This window comes from Acartia tonsa, chromosome 3 (assembly GCF_053477335.1).
Source record: "Acartia tonsa isolate MP-2025a chromosome 3, ASM5347733v1, whole genome shotgun sequence".
NCBI lineage: Eukaryota > Metazoa > Arthropoda > Copepoda > Calanoida > Acartiidae > Acartia > Acartia tonsa.
The window spans coordinates 945,538-968,692 of record NC_137262.1 but is presented as its reverse complement, the minus strand read 5'-3'; the positions used below and the strand labels follow the sequence as shown (position 1 = coordinate 968,692).

At 32.2% G+C, this 23,155-nt stretch overlaps 2 protein-coding genes across 4 annotated transcripts in view; both read right to left on the bottom strand.

The window, feature by feature from the left end:
- Positions 1-7,955, bottom strand: part of Orc6 (Origin recognition complex subunit 6) — a 103,405-nt gene extending 95,450 nt beyond the window's left edge. For 2 of the 3 annotated variants that reach the window (XR_013877190.1, XR_013877191.1), the window contains exon 1: positions 7,851-7,933. Coding sequence is in view for 1 of the 3 variants with exons in the window: in XM_080152229.1 (XP_080008355.1) it covers positions 7,851-7,913 (63 nt within the window). In the remaining 2 variants the exon portion in view is untranslated. Of the gene's footprint in view, positions 1-7,850 lie in introns of all 3 variants that reach the window. The other variant, XM_080152229.1, reaches the window with a different exon arrangement.
- LOC145313012 (14 kDa phosphohistidine phosphatase-like) lies at positions 7,913-17,029 on the bottom strand. Its single transcript, XM_080152232.1, has 5 exons — positions 16,876-17,029; positions 12,413-12,475; positions 12,000-12,056; positions 9,081-9,156; positions 7,913-8,192 (listed from the first exon to the last, which is right to left on the bottom strand). The coding sequence occupies exons 1-5, from the start codon at positions 16,977-16,979 to the stop codon at positions 8,124-8,126; spliced, it is 369 nt and encodes a 122-aa protein (XP_080008358.1). The 5' UTR covers positions 16,980-17,029; the 3' UTR covers positions 7,913-8,123.
- Between the last annotated feature and the right edge of the window lie 6,126 nt (positions 17,030-23,155).

The window sequence follows — 23,155 nt, the reverse complement described above, 5'->3', positions numbered from 1 at the left end:
GTGATTCTCATAATGAACATTTATCATAACTTTGTAATGTATTGATATGATTAGTTTTCCTAAAATGTATCCTCAAATAGAGACAACCAACACATGGAGGGACGGGACATTGGGCTGGTCCCAGGGATGGCAAAATAAAAACCACGTGGTTTAAATCAAGTGGTTTAAACCAAAAAAAAAAAGCTAAAAAAAACAAAAAAAACCAAGGTGGGATGGTTTAAATGGTTTTTTTAATACAAAGGCCTATCTTTCCAGTTATATCCTTATAATAAAGTAACAGGATGTTTGTATGTGTGTTTGTATGTTTGTACCAAAGGATCTCGCTAACCGCTGAACCGATTGGGTTCTCCTTAACAGGGTAGCTTCTCATAGGTCCCGGGAAGGTTTATAACTATTTTCTTTGGGGGTGAGACACCCCCAACCCCCCCTCCGAAAATTTTTTTTTTAAAACTTTTAAACTAAATTTAAAAATGAGGGGGGGGGGCAATCCCCCCCCCCAAAAAAAAAAATGTTCGTCCCCCCCCAAAAATTTTTTTTTTACTTTTTCTTACAAAATATAAAATAAAAAATTCAATTATTAAATTCGACTCTCTCCTCCTCAAGTGCCCCTAGAGGCCTCTAGGGGCCTAGTCGCTAGTCTTTTTATAATGTAAAAAATACAGTCAAAAACATAAATACCTAATTCAAAATTCTTTTAATAGTTAAAATCTTTATACTAAAGGGGTAGTTTCACGAAATGCAATTGAACTTAATTTAGTGAACCGCATATTTTTTCTTAGTTAATGGGGTAAACTACATTTAAATAGCATATATTTGAAATAAATTCAATTTTCTACCACGTTGTTTTTAAAATATCAAGACCTGAAAATTGTCTTTTTGTGATATATGCAATTTAAAAAGACGATTTTCAAGTCTTGATATTTCAAAAACTATGTGGTAGAAAATTGGAATTTTTTCAAATATATGCCATATAAATGTAGTTTAACCATTTAACCAGGATAAAATATGCGGTTCACTAAATTAAGTTCAAATGCATTTCGTGAAACTACCCCTTTATACTAAATTAGAATACTTTAATTTGGATATTATTAAAAAAAAACAAAAAAATTATTTTAAAAAAATAAAAAAAATTATTTTAAAAAACCAAAAAAACCTGGTTTTTAATAATAAAAACCAATAAAAACCGGTTTAAACCAAATAAACCACACTGGTTTGATCTTTTTTAAAAAAACCTGTTTTTTTCCCATCTCTGGCTGGTCCCCAAAGTTTTATAACAATGTTTTCTAATTCGTTTGCTTGATAATTTCGGAAAATTTTCAAATTTTGATTGATTGGTTTATTACATTTGGTGTCCAAACGTTTCAACCACTAATTGTAATCTACAGAAGGGCTAATTTTGAAGGGGATAATCGGCCATTGTCTTATCCTTTTAAATCTCTGCAACTAACCCTTTAATTACTCTACCTTTTCTGGAAGTGTTGACTAAATAGTTTAAAGACATGAAAATTAATACTATCATCAAATAAAATCTTGGATTGAAGTATAACATATTTTAATTCATTTCTTTAAGAAAGAACTAGCGGCTACGCTCCTAGGGGCACTTGTGGAGGAGAGAGTCGAATTTAATAATTCAATTTCTTATTTTAGATTTTTAAAAAAAGAGTAAAAAAACTTTTGGGGAGGGCGAAATTTTTTTTTTTTTGGGGGGGGGGTTCATTTCTTGGGAGGTTGGGAGTGTCCCACCCCCCCAAGAAAATAGGTATAAACCTTCCCGGACCCTATGAGAAGCTTCTGTTAAGGAGAACCCTATCGGTTCAGCGGTTAGCGAGATCCTTCGGTACAAACATACAAACACACAGACAAACATCCTGTTACTTTAATATAAGGATATATTTTCCGGGTGTAATTATTTTTCGGATCTACTGCAGTTCACGGTAAAATATTGCTGGTAACGAATATTGCCAAAAATCTATGAATTTTAAAGAATGCTAGCTGCCAAACGGCTGAACGTAAAGATCATACTCGCACACCATTTTAAGCGGTATAAGAAAGCCTATAAATAATCTGGAATAGCCAAGATCCAATGATGCATAGGGAAAGCTTCACTGAAGATAGAACGCGTAAAATAGGCCTTTTTCGCGCATTTATCTGCACTGCGAGATAATTACGCATTATTCATTTATGGCTATTCCAGATTATTTGTAGGCCTTTTTATGCCGCTTAAAACAGTGTGCGGACATGATCTGTATGTTCAGCCGTTTGGCAGCTAGCAGCCTTTAAAATTCATAGATTTTTGGCAATATTCGTTACCAGCAATATTTTACCGTGAACTGCAGTAGATCCTATTTTTCTATGGGCAGTTTACCCCCCAAAATATAAACCTTCCCTGGAACCATGACTAGATCCATCGAAAAGGAAAGCTATAAATGGCGAGATTTTTCGGTACAGACAGACGCACATCCTTTTGCTTTAAATATTTGTTTTCTCGTTCTGTTTCCCTACTTGCAACCATCTATAAATCAAATTTCTGTAAAAGTTCACGAGGTCATTTATTATTAACTTTTTCTCAAAAAAAATCAGAATAAAAATTAAATATGGGAATAAGATTATTAGGCTAAAATAGATTGAATTTTTAAAATTATGATCATTTAGTTTTGATTAGTTGAGCCACTCTATATTGAGGGTCTGTCTGTCTTTACATTTAAACAAGGATGACAGCATCCATAGAAGCGAAGCTCTGAAACGGTAAGACAAACGAAAATTAACACGTGCAGAGCGTCAGAACTTAAAAATATACAGTATGACCCTCGAAAAAGTATTTTTTAGCATCTGCAGCCCTTATTTCGCAATGAATTATTGAAAAATGTATATGTCCTTGTTCTTTATAGACTTCCACATAAGTAGATATAAAATATTTTTTTACCTCCATTAACACTGGAGATTTTTAGAGCTAAAGTTTTGAAAAAGTGACTGAGAAAAAGAATTTTATTTGTTTCTCATAATTTTTGGATGGTTATATTATGTTTTTCTGGCAACTGAATAATGATACACAAAGAAAAACAAGTTAACTAATTATTTTTTTTATTCCACCAAAAAATATCAATTTTTAATGGCAAAAAATACTACTGAATGAATTGATTATTTGCAAATTTTAGGTTATTTATTTACCCTTATTTATGAAAAGGATTAATTATGACAGTTGCTCCGCCCCCTTTTCTGACATCTCAATCATTTAAAAGGGGGTTAATTAAGTTTTTTAGACTAAAAAATCATTACGTAGTAATTTTATTTTCTTTATAACTTTTTTGTTATTAAAGTTAGGATTATGAAATGAAAACAATTTTCCTGCTATATTCATAAAGATATTTTTGTTTTTTTAATCTAAAATAATTTTGCCTAATAAGTAAGTTTTTCAAAATATCATTAAACTAAAAAGACTTAAAAAATATGTGTAAAAAATGCTTTTTACTCAAAACCTAAATTTTTTATTTAATTTTTGTATAAAATTTCTGCTAGTAACAAAAATAAAATGATTTCAAACTAAATTTTGCTAAAAAAGTCGTATCATGTTAAAAGTTACTTTTTCCTCAGTCACTTTTTCAAAACTATAAAAATCTCCGGTGTTAATGGAGGTAAAAAAAATATTTTTATATCTACTTATGTGGAAATCTATAGAAAACAAGGACATATACATTTTTTAATAATTCATTGAGAAATAAGGGCTCCAGATGCTGAAGAATACTTTTTCGAGGGTCATACTGTATAAAAATCGAAACAAATTGTAAGCAGTTCTGTTTAAAAACTGCTTAAATACATGATATTGTTTAAGGACATACTTACATTTATTGAACTTAATTACAGAGATGATTCTCTTATAACACTGTACTTTGTTGTCCTAGGAATCAGTATTCCAAAAACCAGATCAATCGGATAATTTTAACATATAAAAAATTGTTGTTTAAAAAGTTAAAAATCATCTGCTTAAAATGGAAGTACGGACATTCTGGTAACGGTTATAGAGTTGCTACGCTTTCTTAATCATACCTAGCTACAGATTTTTCCATGCAAAGTTTGGAATCGATAGGATAATTCTAACCTGTTCAAATTAACTAAAAAAGCGAACTGTCTGTGACGTACGGACGGACGGACCGACTCTAATTATAGAAAAAGCTTCGCTTTTAAAAATCATATATATCTTATCTTTATTCCTCCCCTTAACAAACACAAAAACCAACACACAATTTGTGTAAATTAAAGGCTATGAGTTACTTGTTCCAAAGAAGGTATATCATTATGGAAAGCTTTACGATTAATTGACATGCTTAGATCCCCAATTACAATAAACATAATTACCCTTTATGTAAATTAAACGAATGGTTAAAAAGTTAGGGCACTGAGAGTTTGAACCAAATAATCAAGCTTTAATAAATATTCCCAAAGATTTTAAGCCAGCGAATGAAAAACCTATTTATAAAACTTTGGTTACCAGTATAATTTACAGTCCAATGTTCCCTCCCTCCCTGGTTTTAAAACTTTGTTCAAATTCGTCTCTATTTCTCTGTGTAAACTAATCTATTCTTTTACCAATTTTATTTATCTTCTATTATGAAAACATTAAGAAAAAGATGGAAAGAAAACAAAAATATTTTCTCCGTAGATTGGTATTCAATTGTGTCCCCTTAAAAGCACAATTGCAAATAGAATTAGGTAATGTTTTTTTGTAGTAAAGAGATAGTTGCATGAAGTGCATTTAACAAGTTTGATTATGAGCATAAGTTACGAGAATACCATCTAATATAAATACATAATTTTGTATTCCAAAAAATAGCAATCAATTAGGCACCACTAATTAGTCATCATGTTGTTTTTGTTAAAACAGGACTGTCATATAAGTTGCATATTATATAAACAAAAATATGATTTTCAAGTCTTCATATTTTTAAAACTACCTGGTAAAATATTGAAATTCTTTCATTTATATGTACTACAGATGTAGTTTAAACTATTGAACAGAAAAAAAATATGCAGTTAATTAAATTCAAGTTTAAATGCACTTCGTGTAACCCACCCCTTTAATGGAGGGAGGGGATATTGGATTTAAATTACACTGGTTTTCAAACTTTTAAACAAACAACTTCAATCAACAAAAAGGGTAATTTAGTTTATTTTCATTGGACATTATCGTACATTGTCTTATCCCTTAAGATCCCTGAGTACAATAGCAGTTTTAATAGCTGTGGACGATTCAAAATAAATATTTACATTTTCCATAGTGTAAAAATATATTTTTGCGTGAGTGATAAAACTTACCCTAGCATAGATTTTTACAAAAGTTTTGATTATGCAAGTGTTAAAATTTGCAATGCTTCTCTATAACTAGCGATGGCAATCCGTCGAATTTTTGGGCCGGATTCGGATTCCGGATTCTTAAAAGAATCCGTCAAAAAAAGTGGCGGATTCCTTGTGGATTCCGGATTCTTATTTTTGGCGGATTCCGGATTCGGATTCCGGATTCTAGCAGTATTTTTAAAGGCTTTTTAAAAAATTAAGTGCTACATATGTTCTAAAAATTAATGTTCTTGGTGTTCTCTATAATTAACTTCCAAGAATCGAACCATATTTTAAAAATTTTTATACGTAATGATGATAATCTTTGACTTTAAAAAGCGAGAGTTGAAAGAAAAAACTCAAGACGCTAATTTTAGCATACCAATTAAGAATCCGGAATCCGCTATTAAAAAACGGATTCCGGATTCTAAAATTTGCCCAAAAATTGGGCGGATTCCGGATCCCGGATCCGGATTGCCAACCCTATCTATAACTATGCTAAACTATACACCATGTTTTAGACAGAAAAAAGACAATTACATCCTATATTAACTACGCTGATTGATATGACAAGCAATTATTTGAGTTTGGAAAAACAAAAGGTTAATAAAAGAGAAAGAAAAAAATGAGAAAGTTTTATAACAGGAAAGACAGACACAAAACTTATAGAGTAGCTTCTTTATAAATAAGGTGTTATTAATATTAGCAATATGTTTGAATATGTTACATTGAATGCATATGTATTCCTATACCTATTGTTATATTAACTTACTGCTTTTTTTTCTATAGCTACTTATGGACATGATAGTCCTTGTTTTATACTGTTCCATTGAAACATATCAAGGATTTGTTAAGAATTCGAAATATTTCACATTGAACATTTTGAAGCTATTATATAACTAGAGTATGTCCATATATCCAAAGATAATCTGTAATACAAAGTAGAATGATATCTGTCTGTCCGTCCGTCTTAAGCTTAAGATCTCGGTAACCACTGGTTCGATTGGATTCTACTCTTCAGAGTATATACCTATTGGTCCTGTGGTGGTTTTAAGCTATTTTCTTGGGGAATGGGACACCCCCAACCCCCCAAATTTTAAAAGGCTAGGGGCGAAGTCACTTCCTAGTAAAAATAAAATGTTAAAATAGGCACCTATAAAGCTTTTCTGAAAAGAAAATCCATTTTAAAAACAATCATAAATCCTTCACTTTAGAAAAAAAAAATGCAGATATCAAAATAATAGGTAAAAGATACAAATATCTTTAAGGAACTAAATGATAACTCTTTAAAAGTACGATATTTTTTATTTTCTAGTTTTAAGTGTCATTATGTTTTATCAATATAGAACTTCTTGATAAATGATAAGTATTTCAGAAATATGTCATATGAAGATAATTCAATTATTAAATTAAAATGATAAAAAAACAGCCATTCCTAAAAAAAGAGTATTTTGGAGAGAAAGAGTAAACAATTCAATAATAGCATTTTTTAGAGGCATAAAAACTAAAAGCAAAATTTCACACAAGAGGTTATACTTAACTTATTTTGGATCTACTGCAGTTCGCGGTAAAATATTGCTGGTAACCAATATTTTCAAAAATTTATGAATTTTAAAGGCTGCAAGCTGCCAAACGGCTGAACGTACAGATCATACCCGCACACCATTTTAAGCGGCATAAGAAGGCCTACAATTAATCTGGAATAGCCAATAGCCAAGATCCAATTATGCACAGGGAAAGCTTCACTGAAGAAAAAACGCGTAAAATAGGTCTTTTTCGCGCATTTCTCTGCACTGCGAGATCATTATGCATTATTGATTTATGGCTATTCCAGATTATTTGTAGGCCTTCTTATGCCGCTTATAACAGTGTGCGGGCATGATCTGTACGTTCAGCTGTTTGGCAGCTAGCAGCCTTTAAAATTCATAGATTTTTGGAAATATTGCTTACCAGCAATATTTTACCCTGAACTGCAGTAGATCCCTTATTTTTATTGTGACATCCCTAAATCCCTGAAAATCATTACTTTTTAGCATGGCCCGACAGCCGAGCGTCAGCCTTAAATTTGAACCAGATTATTTGAAAATTTGTTTTATGAAGAGGGATAGCCATATTTGGGTCAGGTTTAGACTTTCAGCTGATTTTCAAAATTGTAGAAGGTTGATTTCCCTGAAGGTTACAGGCGGCTGTCGAGGCTCGCTTTTTCTTTTTGTTGTTGTAAAATCTTAACTTATTTTTTTTACAAAGGGGGAGGCAGGTTGTGTTAAAAATCCGTAAAAGTGTGAGTAAGCTTCCAATCAAAGCCGATTATTAAGTCTCACTCTTATTAAATATGCGTTTAATTATACTATGAGTTTTGTCAATATTAAGAACAGTTTGACTTAATAATCACTTTTGACTGGAAGCTTACTCACACTTTTACGAATTTTTAACACAACCTACCTCCCCCTTTTAGTAATCTTTCATGACGCTTTTAGTTTTCATGTATCCATAAAGTAACAGTTATTAAACTTGGGAGTCACCTTGCTACAATCTGGAGGCAGGAGCAGGTGGCCGCACAGTTTTGTAACCAGTTCATCAGACATTTTTCTATTCTTCTGAAATTGAAAAATTTTAAAATAAATGATAAAAAATTCAAATACATATTTTTTAATCAGGGAACCAGAGATAGGGTAATAGAAGATAAATAATCATCCACCAAATATTAAGCTTCACAGAGTCAAAGATTTTTAAGTTTAAAACGAAAGAAAGATTAATTTATCCATCATTAGCCCATCCCTAGAGCATTTTAAAACTCAATATCCTTCGTCCGACCATTCAATTTTATAATCAGGATATTTGATTTGCAGGATTTCCACAGATCTAAACAAAATTGCCATACCAATCATAACTACTGAATTTCGGGGTTTTTTTTATTCAGTCTTCAAATGTTTCAACCACTAATCTTAATCTATAGAAGGGGTATTTTTGTGTGTCATCATTTAGGATGTACAACAATTATTTCCCTTTTATAAACAGGAAAGAGTTGTGTTCACATAACCCTATCCCTCGTACCCCTGCAAAATTTCTTATCTTCCTTCAATTAGAATTTCCAAGTGAATTCCATTAGCTTAGGATTAAAGAAAAGGAAATGGGGTTTACATCAGGAAGGGAGGGGTGCCATGAACATTAAATTATTGTCCCCAAAGTTTTAAGACTCATTCTATTACTTGCTAGCTATAGTAACTTAGAAGGGGTATTATTAAATCATTATTAGCTTGTACAAAGTTATATAATCAGTGGCGTGCACAGGGTTTTGACATGGGGTATAATCCACGAGGGGGTGAAAAAAAAGGGAAAGGCAGGCCTTCCACATTTCAATAATAATATGGGCGTTGCTGTTTAAAAACCCCCTAGCTTAAAGAACTCTTCTATATAAAAATTCACATTGCTCCTTCTAGGTTCTAGGGGCGATTTTTCTGGGAAGAGTGGTGGTACCCTCCCCAAAAATAATCATAAAACCTTCCCAGGACCTTGAATTGTAGAAGTTACATTGTAAAGGAGAACCATATCGGTTCAGCAGTTAGCAAGATCCTTCAGTACAGACAGAAACACACATACACACAGATCCTGCTACTTAAATATAAGGATAAGAAAGAAACCTCTAAAAAGTACATCTAAAATAACCTGTAACATACAAACGCACATCCTACTATCAAGAAAATAAGATATTCATTTTTATGCTAATGAAAACTAAGTATGGCAACTTTCCTTTCATGATTAGCTTTACCAAAGCCCATTGAATAGCCGTAAACTTTTATATACTTCTCATCTGGTTTATGAATTATTCTGAAAAAAAACAAGGATAAGTAGATTTTATACCGGGGAATCTTGATTAATAAATTTAAAGATTTAAACATATTTAGGTTGTTTCCCTATGGATTAAGGTTATGCTTTTTCTAAGCTTGACAGAAATCATTTTTAGCGATGCTGCTCTATAGAGTATTTAAGCCCTTCCAACCGTAAAAGTGAGATATGATATTGTAAACTTCAAAAAATTAGAATTTGAATAATAAGATTTATTCGGCTAGATTGTTAGGGCCTATATGAAATCGACGTCCATCAAACTATGGAGCTATGCTCATCATATGACGTTGAAATATTACCTATGTATCTGAATTATATCTTTGACATTACACATACAAAAAAAATCAGGGTAATACATGATTCAATCAAGATTAAGAAGCTTATCTCATCTAATCATATCAAATGTTCATACAATAATAGTAAGTTTAGCTTTTCAAATGTGTGACTGACGTGTATTAAAGGTTTTAATACAGGTTTAATGATATTTAGCATGAAATGTGGAAAGAGTCAACATCAAAACAGAAAGTATTCAAGAATTAAAACTATAACCAAAACTTAATCACACTAAAATTAAAGAAAGAGGGGAAATTAATAAATAATTTTTCTTGCTCTGAAGTTGTTTTGTGGGCTGCAGTTTCTTAGAACTAGACCAAGTTTTCTGGATAATGCAACAAACTTTGATGTTTTTAAACAGGAGTAAAATAAATAGGATAATTTGTTAGCAAATATTTTATTGACACAGTGGTTACACTTAAAATAGTTGTACGTTTTGTTTAAACACCAAAATTTTTCGTTTTAAAATGAACAAAATTTCTTATAATAAGGGGGAAAACCTGTGATTATAAAATACGAAAAAAACATGTCATAACCCAATAGGAAGCTTCTCTAAAAAGATCATAAAAGATAAAAATGCCTTTCAATTAACGATAGTTAACTTGACAAAAAAATTATCGCAACGTAGAAACACTGAAAAAGTTTAACATACCAAAAAAAGAAAATTTGTTATTACACATAAATAACAAAAATCTTAAGAAAAGTATACAAATATACCTACTTTCTTCATAATATTTCAGTAAAAATACCATTACCTGATGTTTTTCAAACAAAAATTGACACAACATTCATTCTGCAATTTTTATTGGAGCCTTGAACTTATACTTTCGGGGGGTGTAGGGGGGGTTAGGCTAGAAAAGAGGAAGGGGCTATAATGTCTCCTCTTGATAGAAAGTATTTAAACTCTTCATAAATCTATGTTTACAAAGGGGGGGGGGGGGGCGAAAGTGACACTTTTTGAAACCAAAACTAAAAGTCAAAGGAACTCAACTAAAAAAAGTGTTACAGGTCTGACATTTTGCATGGCAGTTGCTTTATAGGGGTACAATATGGAACTGTGAAGAAACGGCGGCGCAACCGCCGAAAACCGCCGAGAAAAGGCAATAAAAATTACGGCGGTTTTCGGCGGTTGCACCGCCGTTTCTTCACAGTTCCATATTGTACCCCTATAAAGCAACTGCCATGCAAAATCTCAGACCTGTAACCCTTTTTTTAGTTCAGTTCCTTTGTTGACTCTTAGTTTTGGTTTTAAAAAGTGTCACTTTCGCCCCCCCCCCCCTTTTTAAAAGCTTTCATCTTATCAGGCTTTTTTGCGGGGGATTTGTTAGAAGAAACACCCCTCAGGAAAAACAGAATTCAAAAAGCGGTTACTTACTGCTAACCCCCCTTAAGAAAATATCTGAACTTTAAACTATAACCCTTTCTTCATATTGTTTTAACTTAAATGACGAATAAAGTCAAAAAGAACATTACCTATGTATTTTTCAATCTTCATTCAAAATCATAGTATTTTGATAATACAAACAAATAAACGGACTTTGTAATAATAAATTCAAGTTGTTCCATGCGTCAATCTTACATGCCTTTGTTTAACGTCAAGACACAATAAGTTATAGAATAGCTACGCATTAATCTATAATACAAAGTAGAACGATGTCTGTCTGTTTGTTTGTAGCGAAGGATCTCGCTAACCGCTGAACCGATCGGGTTCTCCTTTACAGGGTAGCTACTCAGAGGTCCCGGGAAGGTTTATAACTATTTTCTTACCCCCAAAAAATTAAAAATACCCCCCTCAAAAATTTTTTTTTCTTTTTAAAACTAAAATTAAAATAGTGGGGTCGACTACCCCCCTCCCATAAAAAAAATTCCCCCCCCCCAAAGATATTTTTTTTTAGATTTATTTTTTAAAATCTAAATTACGAAAAATTGGTTTGATTAAACCTCTTGGGGCAAAGCCCCAAAAGGCTAGGGGCAAAGCCGCTAGTCAAAGAAGATAAAGTATTGAATAGAAAATCCTAAATATTTCTTGGAAAGATGAAAGAAAGATTGACTTGCGCAGGAAAAGAAAATGATACCAAAGTACAAATCACTGTGACTAGTTGGACAAAACTAGAAAATTTCAATGATCTTTTGTTTATTAAAGTAAGATATAAACCTAATGACAAGACCAATATTCTTGTCCAAATTTTTCACTAAATCATGTATTCAATTATTTTTTTACGGCTTTGCACATAAAATAAAGTTTTAATCCATTGTGTATTGGAAAAAGAAAGCTTGATGCTAGGGCCGATGGCTTTTAGTAAATTATTAAAAAAGACATTTATTTTGAATATGACATTTAAATGTTTTCTGAAATCATGTGATTTTACTAAAGGCCAAAAGGACCTTTTGGATCTTTCAAAAGTTCTAATTTTAATACAGGCTAGCCAGGCAGAATCTTCTACCTGGATTCTACTCTACCTATACTTTATCTTCTTTGGCATTAATATTACCTTCCACCGCCCAAACATTCACAATCCAATCCTAACTCAGTTATTTCTCCCTCAGTTCTAAAAATATACCACAACTATTGATATTATTGTACAATATGGATGAAATGTCGATATAAATGCACAAATATATACAAGAGATAGAACAAGGACAAACATGTCATATGTAAGAGAAATGTAAAATTGTGAAAATCAAATTTTGTAAGAAATTTTACACAACAGACCTCATGGGACTGAGACACCCTGTATTTTCCGTCGCTTTCCCTTAAAGTGCCTTGTTGAGAATGTATTCCGCCCCCTTATTTTTTTTTTATAGAAATTGAACAAAGGAGGGAGTATCTCTATCCAAGCAACAACGTGACTGGCGAACATCAAAGACTGGTAGAGTAGATTTGCTATTATAAAACGTGGAACACCTGTCATAAATATCAGCATGATACTCTGCAAATGTATAACCTCGTACTATATCCTTCTCGTTTCTTTAACAACAATATTTGTGAAACTTGCTACTCTAAAATCATCCATGTCGGACAGTCTACAAAGCTCATTTAAAGGGGGGAGGCGGATGTGCCACTTTTTGAAACCAAAACCAAAAGTCAACAAAGGAACTCATCTAAAAAAAGAGTTACAGGTCTGAGATTTTGCATGGCAGTTGCTTTATAGGGGTACAATATGGAACTGTGAAGAAACGGCGACGCAACCGCCGAAAACCGGCGTTTCCCGCCGAATTTTTTTTTGCCTTTTCTCGGCGGTTTTCGGCGGTTGCGCCGCCGTTTCTTTACAGTTCCATATTGTACCCCTATTAAGCAACTGCCATGCAAAATCTCAGACCTGTAACTCTTTTTTTAGTTGAGTTCCTTTGACTTTTAGTTTTGGTTTAAAAAAGTGGCACATCCGCCTCCCCCCTTTTTCCCTCTCCTTTCTCTTTTCTTTCTCTGTTGAACGGTATCGTCCTTGTTATGATATCTAAAATTGTTCCAAAATGAGAAGAAAACATTAATTTTAAAGATCACAAATATGTGAAAAAAGTATGGGTCCATTAAATATATCAATAAACAAAAATGTGTATTTACATTCTTTCAAACAAATCATCATATTTTCTATATAATATAGGTATCATATTTGCACTTTTTAAAGAAAATGCAATAAAAGCTTATTTACCCCCCAAAAATCGGCGACGGTGAGGTAACTATGAGGTGCTGTCATGAGATTTTGTGTCAAGTTATACTTGAAAGGGGAGCTTGAGCTGGCCCTGGTGTCTCGTCATACTCCAGGAGTCTTAGGTACAAACTCTTAAGAAACTATGGCTAATCAAACAAACAAAATCTACCCCTTTAGAGGTAATATGTAGGACAGGTATCTATTAGTGCAATCTTAAAAAAGCTTTTTAATATATGAGATGTAAACCAATATAAGATCATGTATATAAGATAGGTATATAAGATCATGTACAATATTCAAAACATCTTAAAAAGTTTATTTTTTCCTATACAAGAAACAAAAATTAAGCAAAGTTAGTTTTTAGTCTGTGGAGTGAAAAAAGTTTTTAACTTATGAAACTTCTTTTATAATCTTCACTTTCAGAAACATTAATTTTTCACTTACTTTACTTGCTGTTCAATATTTTGTGGTAACATGCAAATGATATATAATAATTTTTCTTGTATTCATTCGAAACCGGTGGATTAGGACTAGTTCTAATCAATACAAAAAAAAATCTGTCTATTATTGTCTTATATCCAGTTTTCTACGAATTAAAAAATGTACAATCACAAGCCTTCGGCATCTCGGGGCTAAAAAATCTGTTTTTAATCTTATAATTGTACATTTTATATCCGCGGAAAGCTGTGTATAATACGATGCGAGAAATAACAATTCTCATGTATTTTTGGGGTTTGTAAAATCTCATTGTCAGTTCTATTCTATTATTTCATCAATCGAACTTATCATTTAATGTATCACAGAAGTTTTAATTAGGACACCTATCATACTTTTCAACATTTTATGATGGTATAATAGTTATTTCTAGCATCGTATAATAAACAGCTTTCCGCAGATATAAAATATGCAATTATAAAATTAATACCTTTTTTTTTTAGATCCGAGGTGCCAAAGGCACGGGCTAAAAAAACTGGTTATAATCTTATGATTGTACATTTTATATTTTTAGAAAACTGGATATAATACGATGCTAGACATAGTTTTTTCGTATTGATGAGAACCGGTTCCTATCCACTGGATTCGAATGAATACGAGAAATGTATTTACAAATGAAATATTCAGAGCGACCACCGCCTTTTTGATATTTATATTGAAAATAACGTACTACAAAAAAATACAATGAACACAATAACGTACATTTTTGGAAAAAATAACGTACAATAACGTACCATAAAACACATATACAATATAGATCTATAATATAGTAGTACGATGTCTGTCTGTCTGTCTGAAGCTTAAGATCTCAGTAAACACTGAACCGATTGGGCTCTACTCTTCAGGGAATATACCTACTGGTCCTGGGATGGTTTTAAGCTATTTTCATGGGGGTGGGACACCCCCAACCATCCCAACCCCCCAAAATGAAAAATACCCCCCCTAAAAAAAATTTCTTTTTAAAACTGAAATCAAAAAAGGAAAGTTCGACTACCCCGCCTCCTCCCCCCCCCAAAAAAAAAAATAATTTTCTCCCCCCCAATTTTTTTTTAACTTTTTCTTTATAAATCTAAATAACACCTCTTGATTAAACCTCTTGGGGCAAAGCCCCTAGAGGCTAGGGGCGAAGCCGCTAGTATATCTATAATACAAAGTAGAACGATGTCTTTCCGTTAGTATTTACAGAAAGTAGTAAACATTATATCAACTTTTGGATTCAAATTAAGGAAAAAACCCTTTAACTATAAAATATCAAAATCATATTCTACATCTGAAAAAAATCACAGTTGTTTAAATTTCTCATTTACATAATTTATATCATGTAAAAATATGGGAAGACAAAATTGAAAGTTTATGTAAATTACATTAAATCTTTAAATGGCGCGCGACGGAAATTTTTCTACCCCCCTGAAATCTAATTTGGGTGTTAAATAACCCCCCTTAATTACCTCTCCTAAAAAAAATTACCCAAATTTAATCTTTCATGTAAATATTACCAACTAATGATGAGGTTTATATTCATTTATTTAAGTACGATTAAATATTCCAGCATCTTCGCCCCTAGCCTCTAGGGGCATCGCCAAAAGAGGTATTGTAAAGTTTTTTTTTTAAAGGGAGTTTCCCCACCTCACTTACTTGTTATATTTTACAAAAAGAAAAAGAAATTTTTTTGGAGGGGGGATTCTTTGCCTAAAACCACAACAGGACCAGTAGGTATATTACCTGAAGAGTAGAACACAATTGGTTCATCGGTTACCAAGATCTTAGTCTTAAGAAAGACTGATAGATAGACAGACATCGTTATACTTTGTATTATAGAAAGTAGTATCTCATTCCTATAAGTACAAGAAAACATAAATATCAACTAAAAATTATCTTGCTAACTGATTAACAAATATCATACTCTTTTACAGTTTAACTTCGCATATGTCCTGATAAGGTTTGTAATTGGTTTAGAGGATTTTTTTTTTATATTTACTGAAATGCTTGATTGAGTTGAGTTTTTTTATTTTATGGAAGCTTCACTATGACGGCATAAATCCCAGGATAAATTGGTAAAATGCCGCGCGAAGCGCGGGGAAATTTTTTTTTGTAGTTTTTATGAAATACAAATACATTTATGATTACTAATACTAATCATACATTACAGAAAAACGTACAATAACGTATGCTGAAATGTTCATATTGTACACAAAAAACAATAACGAACAAAAACGTACCAAAAAACCTAAAAGTGGTGTTCAATATGAACATATTGAACATAACGTACATAGTGGTCACCCTGAATATTACAATATTGTTTTAATTTATATTTTTATTTTAACTCATATTCCCATAACTATTTACACTTTTTCTGTCCATATTTAGGAAAGAAATGTGATTTTCTCGGCTGCAATTTAAGATAGACGTCTAAACATTTTGGTGAAGATCGCCTATACTTAAGAGCATTGCATCCAGTAAATTATTTATTTGGTCCGTCGGTCTATCAGTCATTTTTCATAAGACAAACTCTTTTTAAAAAGGTCACATGATTTTCTATCATTTATCGCATATTCTCTCTCTTTTTAAAAGCGAAGCTTTTCTATAATTAGGGTCAGTCCGTCCGTAACGGATAGCTTTTTTCGTTAATTTAGGCATGTTAGAATTGTCCTATCGATTTCAAACTTTGCATGGTGATTCCTTTAGTAGTTAGGTACGATTTAGAAAGCGTAGCAACTCTATAATCATTACCAGAATGTCCGTATGTCAATTTTACACATGTCGATTTTTTTACTTTTTTAACAACAAATTTTCATGTGATCTAATCATCCGATTGATCTGATTTTTGGTATATTAATTCCTGGAACAACAAAGTTTAATGTTATAAGCGAAGCAACTCTATTATCAAGTCCTAAAAATGTAAGTATGTTCATTAACATTATCCTGTATCAAACAGTTTTTCAACAAATTTACTTACAACTTTTGTTCGACTCTTAAACATTTATATTCTGATTATTCAGTTCTGACACTATACAAATGTTAATGTCCGTTTGTCCTACCGTTTCAGTGCTTCGCTTTTATGGATGTTGCCATCCTTGTTTTGTTGTGGATTAGTGAACATATTCTCTTTAACTCACTTTGTCCGTTTTTCCATCAATGAATTTGTTCTTTGCTACTTATGGATGTCGTCATCCTTGTTGAAAAATTAAGCGCAGCTATTCATTAATAATGTTGTTAACCCTGCCTTCCATCACCGCCGTCATCCTCATACACACGAATATAAACATATTTGAACACTCCACTGTCTATGTCAACATCATGCACTTTATCTAGAAGTTCACTTGTCATTTTGTAGATTTTTTTTGTCTGAAAAGGAATACAACGGAATGGATTTTAAATTAGGTATAGTTACTCTATAAATAAGACCAGTTGATCGGTCTTTTTAATTTAATTTTCTCGTTTGATAGAAGAACAGAAAAAAACCACAAACTTTTTGTAACCAGACCTTAACCACAAAGAAACTAAAGCAAAAAGTAGGGTTGGGCCGGATATCCGGCCGTGTACCAAGCCATTTTCAATATGCGGCCGGATAACGGATATTGAAAATATCCAGATACCGGATATCAGGCTGATTTCAAATTCCAGATATTCGGCAGAATATCCGGTAATTTGCTGGATATCTGCGTTGGCCAGACATCTAGCCGGATATCCGGTATCCGGCCAAAAAAGTATCTGGCCTAACCCTACCAACCCTACAGCACTGGGATTTGGCACGAGAGTTGCTTTAATGAGGTACAATGTGAAACTGTGAAGAAACGGTCAACAGTGAATGCCATTTTTCTAAGGATTTAAATTGTTTTATTGTGTATATACCTATTAAACGTTTTTTTTAGAAATTTGATTACTCAATTTTCTCTTCAGCTTTATCATATCTAACGTTTTCAATAACTTAACAGGAAAGAAAATATTTATGTTTTTAATAAGGGGGGGGGGGAAGTTTTGACACATTTGCGTAAACAGGGAGCATAGGCTTTATCTTTGGACTGAGAGGATAGGTTATTAGGGATAAAATCATTCTTATATGATGAATTATCCCAAGTTTTAAGATTTTTTGGATAGGCCTCCAGGTTCCGGAGCTCCAGGCCTCCAGGTCCTCTCTGTACAGGTAAAAATTAAAAAAATAAATTTTTTTTTTAAGAGTTAGAAGTCAACCTATGAAACAAAATATGCATATTTTTTAATGTTATTCACATATTTAAAGAAAAAAATGCAAATTTTGTTTCATAAGTTGACTTCTAACTCTTCAAAAAAAAATTTTTTTTTCATTTTTACCTGTACAGAGAGGACCTGGAGGCCTGGAGCTCCGGAACCTGGAGGCCTATCCAAAAAATCTTAAAACTTGGGAAAATTCATCATATAAGAATGATTTTATCCCTAATAACCTATCCTCTCAGTCCAAAGATAAAGCCTATGCTCCCTGTTTACGCAAATGTGTCAAAACTTCCCCCCCCCCCCCCTTGAAACGGATATAATGAATCATTTTCGTCTGAAACCAAGCGGATTAAAACTATCTAATGTTCATCAGATAAAATGTTTAATAACATATGCTGTACTAGCCGCTACGCCCTAGAGGCCTCTAGAGGGGAGAATTAAAGTTGACCCCCAATCCTAGTTTAAATATCAAAAAGAAAAATTACAATCCCCCCCTTAAAATAGTTATAAACCTTCCCAGGACTTATGAGAAGCTACCAAGTAAAGGAGATCCATATCAATTAAGCGGTTAGCGAGATCCTTGTTACAAACAGACAGACAATTAAACATCCTGTTACTGTATTATAAGGACTAGCGGCTACGCCCCCTAGAGGCCTCTAGTGGCACTTTAGATGTTTTTGTGGGTACATGGCAGATTTACCACTAGCAAAAATACAGTGATATTACTGTCATAAACACAGTGATTTGCTGTCATAAACACAGTTTTACTGTCAAATTCACACCTGCGTTTTTAGGGGGTATGACAAAAATACAGTTATTGCACTGGCATATTCACAGTTTTGCTGTCAATTATACACATACATATTGACAAAAGTACATCTATTAAATTTATAATTTGTCAATTATACACCTACATATTGACAAATATACATCTATCAAATTTATACCTACTTATTTATCCATAATATTTAATACATTTAGGGGAAAAACTTGATTCAGGATATTGACCTTAGAAAATACTTGATAAGTATAGGTTCACTATCCAGCAAAATTGTCATAAAAAATCTATAATACAGTGTGCAAGGAAAAATGCTGCTTCAGCTGGAATCTCAGATCAAGAGAGAGAGCGCCATGTTCTGCAAAGTATCAGTGAAGGTCCAAGCAGAGGTCGTGGTCGTGGTCATGGTCGTGGACGTGGTGCCAGCTCTGTGAGGGGTAGAAAACCATGTCCTTCTTGTAATAAGGAATATTCCAGTTCCTATTTACCACGGCATATAATTACAATCTGTAAACCATTGCTGTATCTGTCCCCATACCTGAAACTGTACATAGTTCAATTCCGACGTCTACACCTGTACCTATATTACCAGTATATCCTGATGCTGTCATAGAAGAAGGAAGAAATGTCAAGATCTTCACAAAATTAAAATGTATGTTGTAAATAAAATTTATTATTTATTTATAACTTTTATATGATTTTTATATTATCATGACGAAATAAATTATATATTTAATAAATGTGTTAAATAAAAACAAGATTTTTTTTTATAATAGTGCAACACTACTCTATAATATCCAATATTTGACTGTTACCTTCTTACATTTATAGGATTTAACAACTTGGTTAAAATACTTTTATATGATTTTATATTATCATGATGAAATAAATTATATAATTATAATATCCAATATTTTACTGTTACCTTCTTACATTTATAGGTTTTAACAACTTGGTTAAAATACTTTTATATGATTTTATATTATCATGATGAAATAAATTATATATTTAATAAATGTGTTAAAAAAATAAGATTTTTTTTTTATATTAGTGCAACACTACTCTATGATATCCAATATTTCTCTGTTACCTTCTTTTGAAAAGTTTAGAATTTTCGTTGTGTAGATTGATTTAACTATTATTAATAGTTATAAGTTTTAATAACTTGGTCAAAATATTTATAATTAATATTAATTTAAAAGTAGGTGTATTTTTGTCATCAAAACTGTGAATTTGACAGCATACTTGAATTTCATGGGTGTGAACTTGACAGTAAAACTGTGTTTATGACAGCAGAAAGATGTAATTTTGACAGTGGATAAAAAAATATTGCCAAAAATACAGTTAAAAACGAAATTGACAAAAACACACCCAATTTTTGTCAAAAACCACAGTGGCTGTATTTTTGCTAGTGGTAAAAGTGGCAGCACCCCGTTTTTGTTTGTTAAAGTCTCTACGTTACTTCTTTCTCTTTATGTTACGTTGAAGTCTCCCACGTATTCTAAAATTTTTGATTTTTGTGTCGTCTCTTGGGAGGGTGGTTGTACCCTCCCCCAAACAAAATAGTTATAAACCTTCCCAGAACCCATGAGAATCTACCCTGTTAAGGAGAACCCTATCGGTTCAGCGGTTAGCGAGATCCTTCGGTACAAACACACAGACAAACAAACATCCTGTTGCTTTATTATAAGGATTAGTACACTATGATAATGATAAGCTTACAAAATGAGAAATCTTGATAGTCCTGAACTAGGCCTAGCTATTCTAACAATCAATTCTACACAAAAAATCACAAAATCTTTGAAAGTAAGGTGTGGGTATATCTTGTTTTTTATGTAACTGAAGAGGGGTGGGTAAAAAGGGGGGGGGGGGAAGGGTGTTGTGGGGAAATTTCTTTAGAATTGTTTGTCAGAATCACATTTCCTTTGCCCTGGCCTCAACAAACTCAAAGTGTCTTTTTTTCACTAAACTTTATAATCTACAGAAGGGTAAATTATGTTTGTCGTAATTTAATTTAACCTTGAGTGAAAATTAATTGATCTAATGATTAAAACTGTCGAAAACTGAATCAACAACATACGTCAATTTATCTCTGTTTATCAATAGAATAAATCCGCGAGTCAAAAACAGAAAAATAAATCGATAATAGATTCAATCATCCATAATTTTTTTTTTTCTTGTAGATAAGAAAGCTAGGAAATTTTGTGGCAATCGTCATTTGTTAAAAAGAAACAAGGACGACAACACAAGGATAAAAAAATATTATAAATTGATTTTTTGTTACAAGTAGTTACTTGTGTTTTATAGACAACTAGCGGCTTCGCCCCTAGCCTCAAGGAGCTTTGCTTTAAGATTTTTAAAAAATTTGTGGTCGGGGATGATTTTTTTTTTTTGGGGGGGGGGAGGGTTGGCGGTGTTCATCACAGGACCAGTAGGTATATAACCTGAAGAGTAGAGCCCAATCGGTTCAGTGGTTACTGATATCTTAATCTTCAGACACTGACAGATAGACATCGTTCTACTTTGTATTACAGATGACAATTATTATAATTTGTATATATTGAGCACAGAAACAAAAAAACTCCTTAAATAGATTTAAACTGTTAATTTAAATGAACTAAAGAGGACAGTTTTTTCCACAAAAGCGCATTACTATTAATCTGACAATATGATAAATATGGAAAACCAAATATTTAATTATTGCAATATTTTAACGGCAACATGTCAAGTAAGATGCCCTTTACAAGTGAAGCTCCTAATCACGGACAGACGAAAAATACAGATTGTAGAGTAACTACGCTATTCCATATAGCTCTGAAATTAAGGTTTTTATGAAATTAATAAAAAAAAACGTTTCCTTTTTCTGTGTATAGCAGCGACGTCTAAGCTTTATATTTTAGGGGGGTAAAATGAGGGTTTCATAGGCTTGAGGGGGAAATCTAGTGTCATTTCAAAATTTTGAGGGTAAAGAAATGAATGATCTTAACGTTTCAGGGTGATAAAACCTTTTCTCGTATTCATTCGAAACCGGTTCTCATCCATACAAAAAAAAACTATGTCTAGCATCGTATTATATCCAGTTTTCTACGAATATAGAAATGTACCATCATAAGATTAAAACCAGTTTTTAGCCCGTGCCTTCGATATCTCGGGGCTAAAAAACTGGTTTTAATCTTATAATTGTATATTCTATATCTGCGGAAAGCTGTTTATACTACGATGCGATAGATAACTATTCCCCACCCCTGGATGGTTATGGTGTATATAGCTTTATTCTATTTAACAACATTCTATCATTTTAAAACAAATCTGAAAGAGAAAAAACGAAAATGAGGATACCTACCTAGTATATAATATATTCAATCTTTCCATTGTTGGGGCTTCAAATTTGATTCTTGATAATTATAGTGACGCAAAATAAGAGTACAATCAAGCTAAAATCTTTTCATCTAATGTTTCTTTTATTAGAAAGCAACCATTATATGCAAATTGATGTTTTACCCATATAAAAAGTCTTTTTTATAAAGATTCAAAAACCAAAGACATATATTTTTAATTCTTATTTTTCAACATCTATTTGAAACTTTAATTAATATCTATCTAATAAGTGAAAAAAATATTAATAAATTGTTCTCCTTTACAGTGAAGCTTCTTATAGGCCTTTGGAAGGTTTAAAACTATTTTTGGGGAGGGTGTCTTCACCCCCCTCCCCCCAAAAGAATAATGTTTTTACTCTTTTGAAACTCAAATTTGAAATGGGATGAGGTTGACTTTCCTTCTCCTATCTTAAGTGCCCCTAGAGGCTTCTAGGGGGCTTATCCGTTAGTTTAGATTAAAGGAAATCTAGGAAAAAATATAATTTAGTGATAGCATGCTCCCAATAACCTATTGATTTTGATAGGAATAATGATATAATGTTTGACCTTCTTTTCTTTTTAAGCCCTTTTAACCCTTTTAAACAAATTTAAACTAATAAATTAACAAATGAGAGGATACACATGTTATTTAAAATTAACACAACGATACAATACAACATTATAATATAATATACAGGAGAAGTTATATTATTTAATACAATTTTTAATAAAATCATATCTTTAATTCTAAATTAATATCTTTAGTAATGCCAAATTTAAACATAAAATTATTTAATAGAAACTAGGTTTGGGCCAGATAATGATATCCGGCCAATTTTTTAATTCGGCCGGATACCGTATTTGAAACTATCCGGATACTGGATATCTAACTGATTTTAAATTCCCTATATCCGGAGTTTACCAGATATATAGCCGGATATCTGATATCCAGCCAAAAGAGTATTTGGCCCAACACTAAAAGAAACAAGGACAGCTATGTTTATTAATAGTGCAGCAATAAGAACTGCAAACATTTTGGATGAAAAAATATTGAAAAAGGATCTTTTGATACAATTTTTAATGTTTTTATTATAAGAAGATAGCAATTTGGCTGCCTTGCGGACATACCTTAGTTTTCGATTAGCTACGCTACTACAAGAGATCATTTTCCTTAATCT